This window comes from Rhinichthys klamathensis, unplaced genomic scaffold (assembly GCF_029890125.1).
Source record: "Rhinichthys klamathensis goyatoka isolate OS25496 unplaced genomic scaffold, OSU_Roscu_1.1 h1tg000098l_1, whole genome shotgun sequence".
In the NCBI taxonomy this organism is placed as follows: Eukaryota; Metazoa; Chordata; class Actinopteri; order Cypriniformes; family Leuciscidae; genus Rhinichthys; species Rhinichthys klamathensis.
Genome location: NW_026606637.1, coordinates 2,825,925 through 2,840,121, shown reverse-complemented (window position 1 = coordinate 2,840,121; position 14,197 = coordinate 2,825,925). Strand labels below are relative to the sequence as shown.

The 14,197-nt window shown below is 39.6% G+C and overlaps 1 protein-coding gene across 1 annotated transcript in view; it reads left to right on the top strand.

Moving 5' to 3' along the window:
• The window catches only part of LOC130086598 (ephrin-A2-like), a 151,847-nt gene extending 138,660 nt beyond the window's left edge, over positions 1-13,187 (top strand). Inside the window, exons 3-4 of the mRNA XM_056252661.1 lie at positions 1,506-1,571; positions 12,269-13,187. Of these exons, the coding sequence (XP_056108636.1) occupies positions 1,506-1,571; positions 12,269-12,387 (185 nt within the window). The 3' untranslated portion in view covers positions 12,388-13,187. The remainder of the gene's footprint in view (positions 1-1,505; positions 1,572-12,268) is intronic.
• Positions 13,188-14,197: the final 1,010 nt, after the last annotated feature.

The following is a 14,197-nucleotide window of genomic DNA, read 5'->3' as shown; positions in this document are numbered from 1 at the left end:
GCCGCATGCTCCTCCCCCAAACACACAAAGCAGTAAGCGTGTGTATCCAGTTCTGACATGGGTTGAGAACATGGAGGGACACAGCGCTTAGCTTGCTGACTCATTTCTCTTTTTGCTTTTTGAACTCTTTTAAATGACGTTAAGAGATGAGAAAGAGTAAAAAATCTGCACACTGTCAGGTATAAAGCTAAATAACTCCTAACAAAGATCTGTAGCAGAGAGAAAATAGATGCTTGCACACCAACACAGAGAGGTCTCTGAAGACAAAAGACCTGACGATACACCTGCGGCTCATCTATTTATAGCCTCGCGGGTGCGCGCGGGCACCCGCCAATGACGTCACCGACTGAGGCTATATTACTTCCGGTCGATTCTATCGACGTGTTTACACACTATATTCACAGTGGGTCACGGTTAAAGACGTTCCCAATGCGCTAAGCAGGCAGCATCGATTGTAGCTTTTGAAAGGGAACGTACTCGTGCTGCGCAAGCCATTGAAATGAATGGGTTTCATAGCGCAGAGCCGCGCATGCCGCATCCTGTTGCAAAAGCATGTGAAAAAAACTACAAAGTTTGCTAGGCCAAAAAGACCGTTAATCGCGCGATAAAAAAATTGCCGCCGTTAAAATGGGTTTGCGTTAACGCCGTTAATAACACGTTTAACTGACAGCCCTAATATATATATATATATATCATATTAACATATTCACCAAATCTTACTGTGAACATATAAAGGTTGTAGAAAGTAGCCTTCTCGTAATATGAGGCTATACTTATAAACATGAAGATACATTTAGCTCTGATTGATTTTAAGTTAATTTTGGCCAGCCCTGAAATGAGTCATAGCCAACAGTAAATATGTTAAAATAAACACTCATTCATGGAAAAATGCAAGAACATAAAGTGTCTAAAGTCTTCACACTGTTCAGTTAAACAGAACAATTAACCTCAAAACAGTTTTGACTAAATAAATCTCACAAATTTTGATATTCAGATAAAATTACAAAATTAAAAATAGCATAATCATTTATCAAAAGTGTTGAGATGAGATTTTGCATCTTACCCCATCACTTTAATAGTTATAATAAAGGACTGGAAGTCTTTGAAGTCATTACGTCATTTTGCAGGGTGTGATGAGTAGTTTTTAAATAGTATTTTAAGTAGTATTTTAAAATAAGTTATGTAGACATTTACACTTTTTTTTGGTCTGATTTTCACTACTTTTTTAGACTTCATAACACTAATTAATTTCAGATCCCTTTAAAAAAAATTAAATCCCTAAAAAATGAATCAGGAAAAGTACTTCCACAATGATCAGTGTTGTGCTTTATTGGTTGAACTTGGTGATTTGGGTTAGTTGCTTTGATTTAGGTAAAAACAGTAAAATTACATGTACTTTTGTCCCCCATGTACTTTTAAGCCATTTCTAACTAAATCATGTCAAGTCACATAGATTTATGTGAGGAACATTAACTGTAATTTTCACTTTCTCTGTCTCTTCACAGCTTCACCACACCCCAACCTTGGTGGGAAGCCGTGTTTGAAACTGAAGGTGTACGTCAAGCCTACAAGTGAGTGTGTTCCAGAGTCTGTCCGCCATTATGTTATTTATGGTGACACTTGCAAATAGGTACCAGGAATCTCACATCCCAATCCTCGTGTCCAGTTTGATTTAAGCAGGTCAACCCTGGGAATTCTGTGAACACATGTATTAACTCCAGTGATGGGTGAAACGCTTAGCTTAATTTATTTTTAGGAACTTTGTTCTCTTCACTCTGGACCTCCACTGATGTCTAAGACAGCTTTTTTTATGGGGCTGATCATTCGTGTACCATAAACGGTGGAGCGATAGTGTTGCCCCTCGGGGACACTTGCTGTAGGAAGCTATTCATCTCACACAGGGCAGATAACAATCAAAAAATGTTGACCTTCAACTAATCCAGGCAGGCAGGTTCAGACGTTAAGAGACCTACAGGGGTTCGCACACACAAGCCACAAACACCAGGATAGCCTGCAGTTAAACACAGAGGTCTTGGTTTATTTAACCCCTCATCCCAGGTAGACATGGCATATGGGTAACACTGCTTAAATCACTCTCCCTCATGTCATGCTAATTTGCATAAATACCACAACAAATCTAAACATTGGGTATAGCAGGTGAACATGTCTTGTTGAATCTTGTTGACATATAACAGTAAAACACTTAATGTTAAGGTCTGAATGGAACACATTTAGGCTACCCATGAACATTAATACATAGAGGCAGGAAGAAGTACTTTAGAAACCAGCCTTTATTCATTATTATTGCAGAGATGGGGTTTGGGCATTGAGTGCATTGTGTACGTAACTAGATTTTTTGATCCAGACACTTTTTATTTTACCTACATTTTGTCTTCTGCATTCTCAGAGTCCTTACCCATGTCTTCTGTTCTTCCCTCAGATTTATCCCCCAGAAACAGTCCCACTGACCCAGCCCCAAACCCCAGCTAATAATAATTAATAAAGGCTGGTTTCTAAAGTACTTCTTCCTGCCTCTATGTATTAATGTTCATGGGTAATGGGTTCCATTCAGACCTTAACATTAAGTTTTTTACTGTTATATGTCAACAAGATTCAACAATACATATTCACCTTCTATACCCAATGTTTAGATTTGTTGTGGTATTTATGCAAATTAGCACATATGTAATTAGATTATGCACTGTTTGTCCATGTTAACAAACAATTTCAAAAAACTTGTAATACATTTTCTGTTTGTCTTGATGTAAGTAATCAACTCAGTAATTTTCATGGTGATATTTAAAGGTAAAAATGTTTACCCTATTCATGTGAGAAAAATAATGAATAGGCGAATGAATAGACTATATTTGTTTGTTTTTTCTAAACTTTCCCCTAATGGAATTCCCCTAATTGTCCACTTTTGGATGAATAAATCAAAAGTAGGTCAGGGCTCGACATTGCCGCTTGTCCGGGATAAGTGGATATATTGAAGTGGCAAGTGATAGAGAGTTTTACTTGCCTGACTAGACATATAGCCTGATTAAAATGTCAATAACGAAAACAAACAAACTAGTGAATCACCAAACTGCGTGAATTACTCTGATTTTATTACATTTGAGGTGACGGTAACAATGTTGCTGTAACAATGTTGGCGTTGCGTTATCACTTTTTATTCTGCGTTTAGACGAGCGTTATGGGTGGGAAATCTGCGTGCATATGGTGACGCAAAAGTGTGTGAAATTCGATGTAGTATGCACTCCAGGCTGCTAGGTGGCAATGTGAAATGCGCGCCTGCGTACAACCTTAACTGTCTAGCAGACTTTTGCGTTTTTACCCTTTAGACGGGAACGTCTTTGGAGCGTTTTTAAGATTTCCACTCTGGAGGGTGGTTTCACTTTTTTGCGTTTTTAAGCCCCAAAAACGCCATCGCCGTGTAAACGAAAGGCACATCGGATAAAATATTTTTACGTTTTCACCCGCGAGCGTTCTCGTGTAAACAGGGCCTCTGTTAACATACTGCAGTAAAAAATCAAAATGTCGAATTTTTACATATATAATATATGATACAGTTAAACAATTAAACATCGACAGTTTTCATACTGATTTCATACGACAGTTCAAAGTAGATAAAATTGAGGCAAAGTAGAAAAAATTGAAGTAGATAAAATTGAAGTCATTTACATTTTAGATGCAAATTCCTCCAATATTGACTGTTTTTGTTATATTTCAGCATCGAAAATAGTTCCAAACAAGGATCACAGGAGAACCAAAGCGCATCTCACAGTCAATGCGTTTCATTACTGAACGAATCAGCCGTTTGAACGAATCGTTTGAATGAATGACTCACTCATTAAGACGGTCAATTTCCGCCATCTACTAGTGGTTTAGTTTAATGTTTATAATTTTTTCCCAACATTTCTTGTTTGTATTTTCAAAAAAATATTCAAAACAATATCATAAAATTGTTTAATGCAGTTGTAATTTTTCAGATCAAATTTAAGAATTTACATTTAATACATTTATAAGATTAGAAAAAAAAACATTTATAAAGGTAAAAAAAAAGCCCTCCGGTTAAATATCACAAAAATGCAGATTTAAATGTCAAAGCTGATAGAACACTGAGAATATTGCTTCAGAATAAATTAGATTTACAAAACAAAAAAAATTCTATTTTTTCCAGACAAGCTTTTTTTACTCTGACAAGTGAATGACCAAGCACTTGACAAGCACTTGACAAAGCTTAATGTCAAGCCCTGCGGTCTGTACACTTAAAGAGATAGTTCACCCAAAAATGAAAACTGTCATAGTTTACTCACCCTCATGTGAGCAAATAGTTCACCCAAAAATGGAAAACTCAGAATTTGGTCAAAATAAAACGGAATTTGAGGAAAAATAAAACGGCCCTAAAAAAATGTTTGTTGTGTTTGTTGACAAAAAGTTTTATATGTTTTATGATTGCAATTAATTAGACATTCTTTTTGACTCAGATTTAACAGGGCCCTAAAATAAATTACAAAATTAAATTGCATGCGCTGCAAAAAATAAAATGAATATCTTCCTCAGGATTTTTGTTTAATTAAATCAAGGTACATTTACTTGAGATGCAAAATGAAGAAATTTGACAAAATTAAGTCAGTTTATGCTTAAAACAAGAACAAGTGTCTGTCAATGGGTATGAAAATTACTTTTTCATTTGAATTAAGTTGATTTTTCTGAACCCATTGGCAGATATTTGTTCTTGTTTTAATCATAATATGACACAAGATTTCACGAGATTTCTTATTTTATGTAATTTTGCTTCTCAAAATGGATAACGGATATTGATTTAAGAATCTTTTAGATATTTGCACTGGAAAACAAGATAAATGGTAAAATGGTAAATGGACTGCATTTATATAGCAGTTTCACAGACCCAATGGCCACCAAAGCACTTTACATATTGCCTCACATTCACCCATTCACGGCGGTGTCAGCCATGCAAGGCGCCATCCAGCTTGTCGGGAGCAGCTGGGGTTAGGTGTCTTGCTCATGGACACCTCGACACTTGGTCAGGTGGAACCGAGGATTGAACCACCAACCTTCCGGTTTGTAGACAACCTACATGAACCACTGAGCCACTGTCGCCCCTGATAAAACTTCTGAAAAAGAACATCACTTATAGTGTGATCAGAAGGTACTGTAAAAGTTATTTCCATAATCTAGTGTTTGGGGGCAAAGCTATTACAACTTTAAGCTTTTTTTTATTTTTTTATTTTTTTTATTAATTATAAAGTAATGGCAATCTGTTGGAAATTGTATTTTCAAACTTTGAAGTGTTGCTAATACAACTCATTAAGTGCTTCCTAGACATTTACATTTAGAGAACATATTGACGTGTCAATATTTTCCCTTCAATTTAATTCCTTAAATTTTCTTTAACTGGTCTTAGGTCTTAAATTTAGAAAAAAGTTTAGAAAAAGGTCATAAAACCTGCAGAAACCCTGCTCGAGTACCTCAGACGAGGTGGAGTCCCTTCGCCTATCCCCCGATCTAGTACCTCTTCTGGTGGCCACCAGAAAAGGGCTACTTCGGCTGAGCACTGCGACCATTGCGTATATCGGACCTGGTTCCCTGAACTGATGCTCCTCACGTCAGCCCCTCCCTGGCGCATTCCTCTGAGGAAGGACCTGCTTTCTCACCCTATGGCACCCGAGTCCAGACCTCTGGAATCTCCACATCTGGTCTCTGGACGGGACGTGGAGGAATTAGGTGGACTGGCCCCAAGCATTGGTAGACCCCATCACTTCGGCAGTGCATTGAAGTGGAACCTGTTCGTTGATTGGTGTTCTTCCCACCATGAAGACCCCAGAAATGCCCGATCAGGGTTGCATACGCTTTCCTTCCTGCAAGATGGGTTGGAGTGAAGGCTGTCTCCCTCCACCCTCAAAGTGTATGTTGCCGCTATTGACGCACATCACGATGCAGGTAAATCTATAGGAAAGCACGACCTGATCATCAGGTTCCTGAGGGGGGCAAGAAGATTAAATCCTCCTCGCCCTCACTCTATACCCTCTTGGGACTTGTCTCTGGTGCTTACCAGCATTTGCAGAAATCCCCCTTTGAACCTCGGTAGTCAGTGGAGTTACAAATTCTGTCCATGAAGACAGTTCTCCTGGTTGCATTGGCTTCCATCAAGAGGGTAGGGGACCTGCAAACATTTTCGGTCAACAAATCGTGCCTGGAATTACATATATGTTCCCAAGGTCTCCATCACTCCTTTCAAGGACCAGGTGGTGAACCTGCAAGTGGTGCCCTTGGAGGAGGCATACCCAGCCCTAGCTTTGCTCTGTCCCGTCCGCGCTTTGCTCCTGTACGTGGACCGAACGCAGAGTTTCAGGACCTCAGACCAGATCTTTGCCTGTTACGAAGGCCAGCAGAAGGGGAAAGGCTGTCTCCAAGCAGAGGTTAGCCCACTGGATAGTGGATGCTATTGCTTTGGCGTATCAAATCCAAAATCCAAGGGGTGCCTTGCCCGCTCTGGTTGAGGGTGCACTCTACTAGAAGTGTTGCTTCCTAGGCGTTGGCACAAGGCGCCTTGCTGGCAGATATATGTAGAGCTGCGGGCTGGGCGAAACCCAACACGTTCGCTAGATTTTATAGCCTTCGTGTAGAGCTGGTATTCTCCCATGTACTCGCCCCAAGTGACCAGTAGCACTAGAAACCCGCTCAGTGTCGGCTTGCTGCGCCATTCCCCTCCGGTGGACCGGATGCATGCGCTTATTTGCTCCAGATTAGTTCCAAATTGGTGAACCCTGTTGAGTTCCTCCACCACCCTCGGCAGTCAGACGTGGTGGAGCATCTGATGCCAGACCTAACACTTGTATGCATTGGTGGAACCTGTGCTAGGCTGGGTGTCCATATGTAGTGATCCCTGTGGCGATCCCATATGTGTATTATTCCACGGTAGGCCTCCCCTCTCGGTGAGCCTGTGTCTTTCCCCCCCCACTAGGCTGGAGCCCCCCCATAGACCTTCCATATGTTGTACTGCCCTACTTGGCCAGTACATATGGGTAACCTCCACATGGTACCTCCCTGCGGGAAGGGCACGCTTTCCCAGTGTTATCCAATAGTCTCACTGAGTGGGTCATGCGGGACAGCAGTGATTGACTTTCTCTGCTGATGCAGGGTGCTGGAAGGGCCAGCAACAGTGGCGTGTTGGTGGATATTCCCAATTTGTCGGTTCACTTCCGATGTAACGTCAAACATGACCGACTGAAAGGGAACGTCTTAGTCACGCATGTAACCCTCTGAGACTTTACGTCCCGTCGCCACAGTTGCTGTACCACCACTGGGAGACAGGTTCACCGGCTTGGCTCCTCAGCGGAAACCAAATATGCGATGCATCCGCTTCCGTATTAAAGGGGTCATATAATGGTACATGCACTTTTTCAAGTTGATTGTACTGAAATGTGTGTTGGCAGTGCCTGTACACAACCATCCTATAATGATAAAAATCCATCCAGTGTTTTTGTTTTAATCTCCTTAAAATGTTTTCCCCTGCCTCAAATTGAGCCGTTCGATTTTGTGACGTCACTAAATCGGACGCCCCTCCCATGATTGTTGATTGACAGCAGCGTTTCAACACATCCCCGCCCTGAGCGAGCTGTCATCATAGTCCGTCATTGTTGATACACTATAGCAGAATGGCGTCTAAGCGATTGTGGTGTTCTGTTCTTGGGTGTAATAACGAACACAGCAGTCATTTTGATGTTCCTAAATCCGAAACGCTGAAGACACAGTGGCTGAGTTTTGTTTTCGAAAGGAATATTCCCCACGAGCAACGTCAATGCTTTCATGTTTGCGCGAATCATTTCACACCAGACTGCTTTATAAACAAGGGTCAGTATGAGCTGGTTTTGCTAAGAAGCTGCCCCTGAAAAAAAGATCGGTACCAACTATTCGTGTCCCTGCTGCACCTCCAGAAGAAGTGAGTGTAAAGTTGTATTAACCTTTATATTAATCTTTGCAAATCGCGAAAAAAAGTTGTTCATGACCATTAACTGTAACATCAATCTGTCAACGAACTAACCTATACATCAGTAAACACATAGCGTTCGTATCTCACTACTCTACCCTGCCACTGCCAGTGCATACAAAGATAGATCAAAGTGACATTACGTTAACCAACCATTCAGAAACGTCCTGTTCAAGCCTTAATTGTCGAACTTCTTTGCGGCCGTCATCTTGTTCCGGGTCCGACTCCGGTTCAAACTGATACAGTTGCACAGATGTGTCCTCAGAGACTCCCGCTGCCATTCTTTCTCCAAAATATACCTTCAACTGTTGTCAAGGCAACACTCCACGTGCGTTGTGTCTAAACGCCCGCAGAACAGAGGGGCGGAGTGAGCAAAGCTCATTATCATTTAAAAGCATATGCACTGAAACGGCGTGCTAAAAACAGAGCTGTTTTTGACCAGGTAAAATGAGTGTTTTCTTACAATACTAATGAGAATTTTTAATAAAAGTATATTACAAAGTTTTCATTTAGACCCTAAAGATTCATTTTAACTTGTACAAAAATGGCATTATATGACCCCTTTAATACCCCCGCTGTGGGGCGGGGGTATTAAAGTATTAAAGGGTACATAAGATGCAAATCTCATATGCCAACGTCCATTGGCTCATTTAGTTATACTCGAAGTAGATTGGTCTCTCAAAGCGATCCCCAATTTGTCGGTTCACTTCCGACGTAACATCTCTGTTCCCTCCTTCAGGGATCGAGGGTAACATATACTGTACGTAACTGAGACTATTTCTAAAATATAATTTTTACCTTAAAAATAACATTTAAAAAATCATTAAAAAAAACAAACATTGAAAACATTGATTGAGATGTGTACAACCATATAGGGTGTAGACCTATAGGGTGTAGAAACTTAAATAACTTTTATCTGGTTAAACCACATGACATTTTTAGAATAGTTAAATCTAAACTATAACTTTTTTTTTTTTTTTTTTTGAAAATCAAAACTATATAAAACCAACATTAATTACAGAGTCCTAAAAAAACTTGTAATGTACAATCTAAGAATGTGTAGTTTGAGGTCCCATATTTATCAAATCAATAAGGAAATGGAATCAGAATAACAATTAGAATTGTTAAATTCCTTACAATTACTATTTGCAGTCATAATTTAGGCATTGTGTAAGTTTCGAGGAGAAGCCACAGCTCATGTGACAGCCCATTAGCGTGATGTAATTGTTAGCAAACAGAAGTGTTCCAGAGAGCAGTTCAGACAATCGCATGCAAATTGAAACAACGATCCACCTCTCAGTCGATCATGTATCTGTTTACAAGAGCACTCGTGACTCCATCCAGCTTCTCAGAGATAATGCACATTGCCTTTCACTTAAATTGAATCACAATTAGCAATTTAATCTCTGATTGAATGTAACTTCAATTGATTGAATTCAAATTCACAGTTCTCATCCTTTGTCCACTTTTGGACTTTAGAGGTGTAAAAAGTTGTTGCAAAGGGCTGCATATTGTTTCAGTAGGTTGTGGACTTTGGTATGTTTTCATGAAATAAATATAAGTGCATACAGGATGGAGAGTAACAAAAAGAACAGCAGATGCCTGTCAGTGAAAAGCTTTATCATCCGGTGTGACCCCTCCATGTCATTGTTTATTTTCCTTCTCCCTGACAGGGTGGAATCCTAATCTTGTTGTAGACACAAGGGTTAATCTAAACCCCAGACCCCATTATAATGTATTTAGAGATCAAGAGACTGGAATTGTTAGACCTGAGACAAAAGCTCAATGAAAGGCAGGCTGAGAAAAAAGGATGGGCCAGGGGCTAGAGGTGGCAGCAGTGAGAGAGTAAACAATGCACAGAAGCTGAATCCCATTTTACATATGACTGATTCTAACTAAATCTGATTGAAAATAGTATATATATATAAAAAAGTATGTGATGAAGAAAGAAGTCTTGTGACGGTTCTCTTTCTAACAATGAAATATGAAAAATAATATAATTAGCAAATAACTATAATTATAATGTGTGTTCAATTAGAAAAATGCAACAGAGGCTATATAAATATGTACAAAATGTTAAATATATTTTAAATATAAATATAAAAAATATAAATAGTGTAAAAATTTTTGTATATGTACACACACTATTTAAAATATATACACTACTGTTCAAAAGTTTGGGGTTGTGAAGATTTCATGATGTGTTGTGGAAGCGGAAAGTGGAAGCGATTAGGAACAGCAGCAAATCAACCACAAAGCAGATGACCACATAGTCACAGAGTGGGGTCACCGAGTGCTGAGAGGCATGGTGATTCCAAATCTGAAGAGGTCCAATCTTCCACTGGCATTAATATCAGCAAAAACTGCGTCAGGATGTGTGTTTCCATGGCCGAGCAGCTCCTTGCAAGTCTTATATCACCAAGTACAATGCCAATGCCAAGTGTCGGATGGAGTGGTGTAAAGCACGCTGTCACTGGACACTGGAGCAGTGGAAACGTGTTCTGTGGAGTGACGAATCACACTTCTCTGTTTGGCAGTCTGGTGGGTGAGTCTAGATTTGCCGGATACCAGGAGAACGTTACCTGCCTGAATATATTGTGCCATCTGTAAAATTCGGTGGAGAATGGATAATGGTTTATGGCTGTTTTTCAGGAGGCCATTACTAATCCCCTTATTTCCAGTGAAGGGAAATCTTAATGATTCACCATACCAAGACATTTTGGACAATGCTATGGTTCCAAATTTGTGGGAACAGTTTGTAGAAGCCCCTTTTCTATTCCAGCAGGACTGTGCCCTAGTGCTCAAAACAAGGTCCATAAAGACATAGTTGGATGAGTTTGGTGTGGAAGAACTTGACTGGGCTGACCTAAATCCCATCGAACAAATGCTCTACTGGATGAATGGGCAAAAATTCTGACAGAAACACTCCAAAATCTTGTGGAAAGCCTTCCCGGAAGAGTAGACGCTGTTAGAGCTGCAAAGGGTTATAGCTGCAACTCCATATTAATGTCTATGTGTTTAGAGTGCAATGTCATTACAGTCCCTGTTGGTAATAGTCAAGTGTCCCAATACTTTTGTCCATATAATTATATATACCGTTTTTTATATATTATGCAGATACTATAATAAAATAATATTTCTAATTATTAATACAGTGAGTCTAAAATGATTAGTCTAAAATAACATAAAAACATGCCACCAAACCAAATCATATGATCTGAATGAGGACCGAGTACCCCTGAGGCTGAAACTGTTCCTGCAATGAATATTTTCAATGATCAATGAATAACCTATAATCACTCCTGTGCAGAAGATTCCTGAAATGCACATTGCTGTTGTCAGTTTGTTTTCTACTGTTTGTAAGTAATATGGAGCAGACAGAAAAAGGCAATGGTGCAACATGATTATTAAAGGGATAGTTCACTTTGAAATTAATTTTTGATATGTTTTAGCTTACCTCCAGTGCATCCAAGATGTAGGTGTCTTTGTTTCCACAGTATCTTCAATTTTGATAATTTTAGGTAAAACCGTTGTTGTCTGTCAGTCATACAATGGAGGTGAAGGGGGTCCTCCTCAAAGAGCAGTCAAAATTAAACATTATTTAATGACTCGTAAATGTAAGTACACATTGATGCCCTAAGACACGAAACGAGTGGTTTTTGTGAGAAAACGAACAGTATTTATATTGTTTTTACCTCTTGTAACCACAGCCATGCCCAAGTTATCTGAGGGCGCGGACGCTTCTGTGTGTGACGTGTACGCAGACTGGTGCATAGATATATATACCCTAGATGTCGCCTTGGCTAAGGTTTCGTTCCAATGAACTGCCGTCGCCAAGGCGACATCTAGTTTATCTATGCACCAGTCTGCGTACACGTCACACACGGAAGCGTCCGCGCCCTCAGATAACTTGGACATGGCTGTGGTTACAAGAGGTAAAAACAATATAAATACTGTTCGTTTTCTCACAAAAACCACTCGTTTCGTGTCTTAGGGCATCAATGTGTACTTACATTTACGAGTCATTAAATAATGTTTAATTTTGACTGCTCTTTGAGGAGGACCCCCTTCACCTCCATTGTCTGACTGACAGACAACAACGGTTTTACCTAAAATTATCAAAATTGAAGATACTGTGGAAACAAAGACACCTACATCTTGGATGCACTGGAGGTAAGCTAAAACATATCAAAAATTAATTTCAAAGTGAACTATCCCTTTAATATGCATTATTTCTCTTCCTTTCTCTCTCAGATGACTCTCTGTACGAGTCTCCAGAGCCTTTCCTGACAGATGACTCCAGCAGTGGTTGGGCATTAACGCCCAGCTTGTGGCACATGCTTCCGTTGCTTCTGCTTTTGTGTCCCTCATAGCATTATAATCCACTGAGCCTGACCACGCCCAACCTGCCCCACCCCATCATACATCACAATGACATGCCCCACCCCATGAGATCTGGTGTCTAGCCAACAAACATTGCTTCCTCACCTGCTCTTTGCACTGTTGAAATGGATTTTTACCAACCCTGCAACCCGGCTGGACATCCGAAAACCATCTCTAATTTACAATGACAATATGCCTCGCCCAAATGCCCAAATATGGGCGTTCTTGCATAGGCTTTCTTGCTCGACTGACAAAAGACATGTGAAGCGGCCAGCATTTTTGAGTGTGCTGTACTTTTCTGCCGACATCCCACTATCATCCTCGTGTCAAGATTCAAGCGACTGTCATCTGAATCTCTCTGTTTGTCTGCGTTAACCACCTACCTGAGCCTTTACTGTCATCTGAGCTCAGTTTTCACTATTGTGAGATCGTAAAAGTGTGCAAGTGAGTTTGTGCTTGTGGGTGCACGTATGCCAATGTTCGCATATGAACAGATGTACAGAGCAGTCACAGTCCCTTAAAAAATTACTACAAAAAAACTTGTTCTATTACTCATTGAGAGAAGGAGACAAATCTATCTGTGAATCTGCCAAAGACACTACTTAAAACTTTTTTTAATAGGGGGAGTGGGGCAAATACTGGCTTTGGGAAGAGATTACATGCAACCATGGAACATTTCAGGCTTTTAGATTCATGGGAGGGGAGTGACAGACGACAGTGTAGATTTTTCTATATAATTATCTTTTTTGTCATACAAAAAACAAGAATGTTGCGTAGATTAAAAAAACAATAGCTAAATATGGCCTTTTTTTCACTGGTGCTCAATCTAAAATGAGTTTATCTGTCTCAAACTGCAAAAATAATATTAATAATTTTCTTAGTGAGTATTTTTGACTTGTTTTGCAGTAAAAATATAAAAATCTTTTTATTTTTTAAATTTACCCCATTAGAAAATTATGCAGCCCCTAAAGTGACAGAAAAAAACACTTTCACATGAGAAAAGTTTTGCATATGCACTTTTGCAAAAGAAACTTTTCTCTGAAAATGTTCTGGTTTCCCATCGCAACAGAATTAAACATTTTCTCGTTCACACTCACTATGTCAAGAGAACAGAAATGTTCTTGTTTTTTCACACAAGTTTTCCATATGTGCATATTTCCGAATGGATTTTTTTTTTGTTGCAAAACTGTGAACAAGAAAGTTTTATAAAGTTTTTTCATGAACACAATACATTTCTCATTCACATGTGCAACACACACAGAAAAAAAAAACGTAAATTTGAAAGTTTTGCACACAAGTTTTTTGTACACACGTAGAACATTTGTGCACATGGCACAAATGCCACTTTAGGGGCTCCATAACAAATAATTTTCTGTTTTCGTTTGTTTATATTAAGCATAAATCTAACAAACTTTTGTGAGGTTTACACTTAAACAAGAAAAAAAAAGAAATATCCTCTGAAAACATCCTCTTAATATCTTACGCAGTTTTACACAACACAAAAATACAGATTAAGAGAACGAATTTTTGCAGTGTATACAGTGCCAAGTGGAAGAGGGATATCTGTGTCAAAGAAGTGTTTGTTGTCAGGTCTCCTTTCTAACTTTTGTTCCAGCCTGTCTCTCTCTCTCTCTCTCTCTCTCTCTCTCTCTAGCTGTCATTTTTGAATGTGGTCTTTTCTATGTGCCGCTCCGTCACGCATAGATCTCCCACACTTGCACTTGCTCCCTTTATCCGTGCTGTGAAGGACCGCTGAATAAGAGGCCCCAGGACCCTGAGCGCCAGGTAACTGTGACATCA